This window comes from Oncorhynchus gorbuscha, unplaced genomic scaffold (assembly GCF_021184085.1).
Source record: "Oncorhynchus gorbuscha isolate QuinsamMale2020 ecotype Even-year unplaced genomic scaffold, OgorEven_v1.0 Un_scaffold_19134, whole genome shotgun sequence".
In the NCBI taxonomy this organism is placed as follows: domain Eukaryota; kingdom Metazoa; phylum Chordata; class Actinopteri; order Salmoniformes; family Salmonidae; genus Oncorhynchus; species Oncorhynchus gorbuscha.
Genome location: NW_025760529.1, coordinates 303 through 3,534, shown reverse-complemented (window position 1 = coordinate 3,534; position 3,232 = coordinate 303). Strand labels below are relative to the sequence as shown.

General features: G+C 45.6%; 1 protein-coding gene across 1 annotated transcript; it reads right to left on the bottom strand.

Moving 5' to 3' along the window:
* Nucleotides 1-685: 685 nt before the first annotated feature.
* LOC124030974 (solute carrier family 12 member 2-like) lies at nt 686-1,778 on the bottom strand (the record flags this gene model as incomplete). Its single annotated transcript, XM_046342059.1, has 2 exons — nt 686-826; nt 1,667-1,778. Coding segments are annotated over 2 exons (253 nt in total), but the record flags the coding sequence as incomplete, so codon positions are not given.
* Between the last annotated feature and the right edge of the window lie 1,454 nt (nt 1,779-3,232).

Genomic DNA, 3,232 nt, shown 5'->3' with positions numbered 1-3,232 from the left:
GCCTTACAACAAGCATACAAGCCCTCAGTCCAGCCTCTCTCAGCCTATTGCAGACAGTCTGAGCACTGATGGAGAGATTGTGTGTTCCTGTGTAACTAGGGCAGTTGTTGTTGCCATCCTGTACCTGTCCCGCAGGTGTGATGTTCGGATGTACCGATCATGTGCAGGTGTTGTTACAAGTGGTCTACCACTGCAAGGATGATCAGCGGTCTGTCCTGTCTCCCTGTAGTGCTGTCTTAGGCGTCTCACAGTACGGATATTGCAGTGTATTGCCCTGGCCACATCTGCAGTCCTCATGCCTCCTTGCAGCATGCCTAAAGCACGTTCACGCAGATGAGCAGGGACCCTGGGCATCTTGCTTTTGGTGTTTAACAGTCTGTAGAAAGCCCTCTTTAGTGTCCTACGTTTTCATAACTGTGACCTTAATTGCCTACCGTCTGTAAGCTGTTTTAGTGCATGTTCATTAATTGTTTATGGCTCATTAAACAAGCATGGGAAACAGTGTTTAAACCCTTTACAATGAAGATCTGTGGATTTTTACGAATTATCTTTGAAAGACAGGGTCCTGAAAAAGGGACGTTTCGTTTTCTGCTGAGTTTATATAGAACAAAAATGTTGTACGTGTAAAAACAAACTACAGCAGATCCTACCGCTTCCACCAATTGCAGTGTTTGTCTGTTCTCACCTGTAACAGATACTGGGTGCCCTGTCTCATGTCGTCGGCAAACACAGGGGTGTAGAAAGCCTTGGTCTCGTTTTTCAGCAGCCAGCGCTGGTAACGCGTCTGGTCGTTGGACAGCTCTTTGAAGTTGGGTCTTCTGGAGCCCTGTGGACAGAACACACATAGATAAGAACAGTCACGCTAAAGGCCAAGTGTAGCATTTAGCAACTCATTAACAAACGTAGATGTAGTTCCACCTTGCACAGTCAAAATCACAGGTGGTGGATATATTTACAGTACCAGTTACCGTCAAAGGATCTTAAGTTTTCCTGGAAGAAGCCCCCAGTCAAAACAGCCTTAAAAGGTCATGGAGTCTACAGAGAGAGGGGCTTTAGCATAAAAAGCAGCCCATTTTTACCATTGGCTGGTGTCGGAGCACTCACTTTTTTTTGCCAGTGTTAATGGAAGAATAGAGAAAGTGAGAGTGTGTGTGTTTATGAGAGAGAAAGAGAGAGCGTTGTGGGCACAGCGCAGGGACGATTACATTTCTCCAGTCCCACACCGCTTTAATGGAACGCTCATTTTATTGCCCCCAGGTAACGCACACATGAGGGATTTAGAAAAAAGTTGCTAATAGTCATGAAAAAAAAAATCGCTAATTGAGCAACGACTCAATCAACATGAAATGTGGATTTGAAAGTAAACGGGATTAATATGAGCAACACAACCAACAAGGTTCAAAACAATAGGGCAGCCACTGTGTTCTGTTTCCTGCAAATTGGTTCTAATGGGAGTTAATAAAGCCCTTAGTCATCAGTAGTTAACTAGAAGTAATTATGACATTGCATTGAGATTAGTAATCTAAGATTAAGGGTTAAGGGTATGCTATAAAATAAGAGTGAAACATTGTGAAATGGAGCCAAAATGGCCCTGTTGTGTGCTATGGTACAGTTATGTGATGGAGCCAAAATGGTCTCCAGGTAGGCAAAGTCTCTGGCGACTCACCGTGCGCACATGGCCGCAGATCATCAGGCCCACGTTCTTGGTGAAGGCGTGGACCAGGTGGAGCAGAGCCGGACGGGAGTTGGGGTATCCCGTCATCACCAAGCACTGGGGTCTGTGGTAAAACGTAGTCAATACAAAAACAGCATTTAGCTAGTATCCATGCTAACAGTAAATGGTACACATACTAGGGACACCAATATCTAACCCAAGGATGGCCAACCCTCCTCATGGAGATATACTTGATGAGCAGGTGTTTTTTTACGGCAACCCACCTGATTCTGTTAATCAAAGTTCAAATGAGCAGCTGATTTAGTAGATTTCGGTCAGTTTAACGCAGAGCTGAAACTAAAACATGCACCCACTACCTCTCCAGGAGGGTTAACCAATGGCCACCTCTTGGCCACTGACTTTTTTCAGGAGCTCACATGCACACAGTACTCCCCAGTGCTTCATCTCACTCAATGTCTTCTAATGACCTTGAGAGCAGAAGTTTTCATCAAGAACAAGAACAGACTCGGATGGAGTAACGCACATCAAATCAAAGCTATGTTAAGCGCATGGGATTAATAAGAGAGCCAGAAGGGGGGAAACGAGAAGTCCAGGAGGAGGCTGCAGCAGGCTTGGTGGTCCTGTAGCTCAGTTGGTAGAGCATGGCGCTTGTAATGCCAGGGAAGTGGGTTCAATCCCCGGGACCACCCATACGTAGAATGTATGCACACATGACTGTAAGTCGCTTTGGATAAAAGCGTCTGCTAAATGGCATATATTATTATTTATATTAACACGTTTGAATTCTGAAGACAATATCAGATGCTCCATAATCCCTCACCTCCGATGTATTGCCATGGGAACACTTCCAGGGCGAATTGCGCATTCTGAAAAGCATCCACAGCAACTCTTACAGTCCTTGTGTGAGCAGGTGAACAATAGAGCTAGAGATAGTCGTGTTGTGGCTCGGACAAGTTCTGAGGGTGACCTGATGGAAAGCTTTTCCTATATCAGTGTTTCTGAACAAGACCCTGAACGAGAGTGTATGTTTGATTAAAATCAAGGTAAGCATCCATTTGATATTGTATCACTAGAACACTAGTACTAAAATATGTCTGCCCCCTTGTTTGTGTGATTGAAGCAGTGCCCACGTCTTCGAGAAACACGGTTCTATACTCCAACTCCCATGCTCTACACCGTTGCTATATGGATGACAGATGCTAGGTTTTGAGAATAGACTAATTTAGTCTCACACTTTTGTCCTCTGAGGCAAGGCAGTGTTCAGGATGCCAAGTATCTGCCACTGTTGTCCCAGGTGTGCAGTTACACAACCCTCTCCAAGGGGATGCGTCATGCCGAGACGGAGAGATGGGCCTGCTGTAGCCTGACTGGACAAACAGCAATGTCCTCCCCTGCCACCCGGATGCAGTCAAGCCTGCTGCAGCCTCCCCGGATCAGCACACCTCAGTGGGCATGTGTTAGTGACAACTTGCCATGCAACATCGAAGGGTAATTAAGTGAAGAGTTGTTCATCTAATTTGCCCATCAGATACTGTTAGAACTAACAGGGCAACAGCC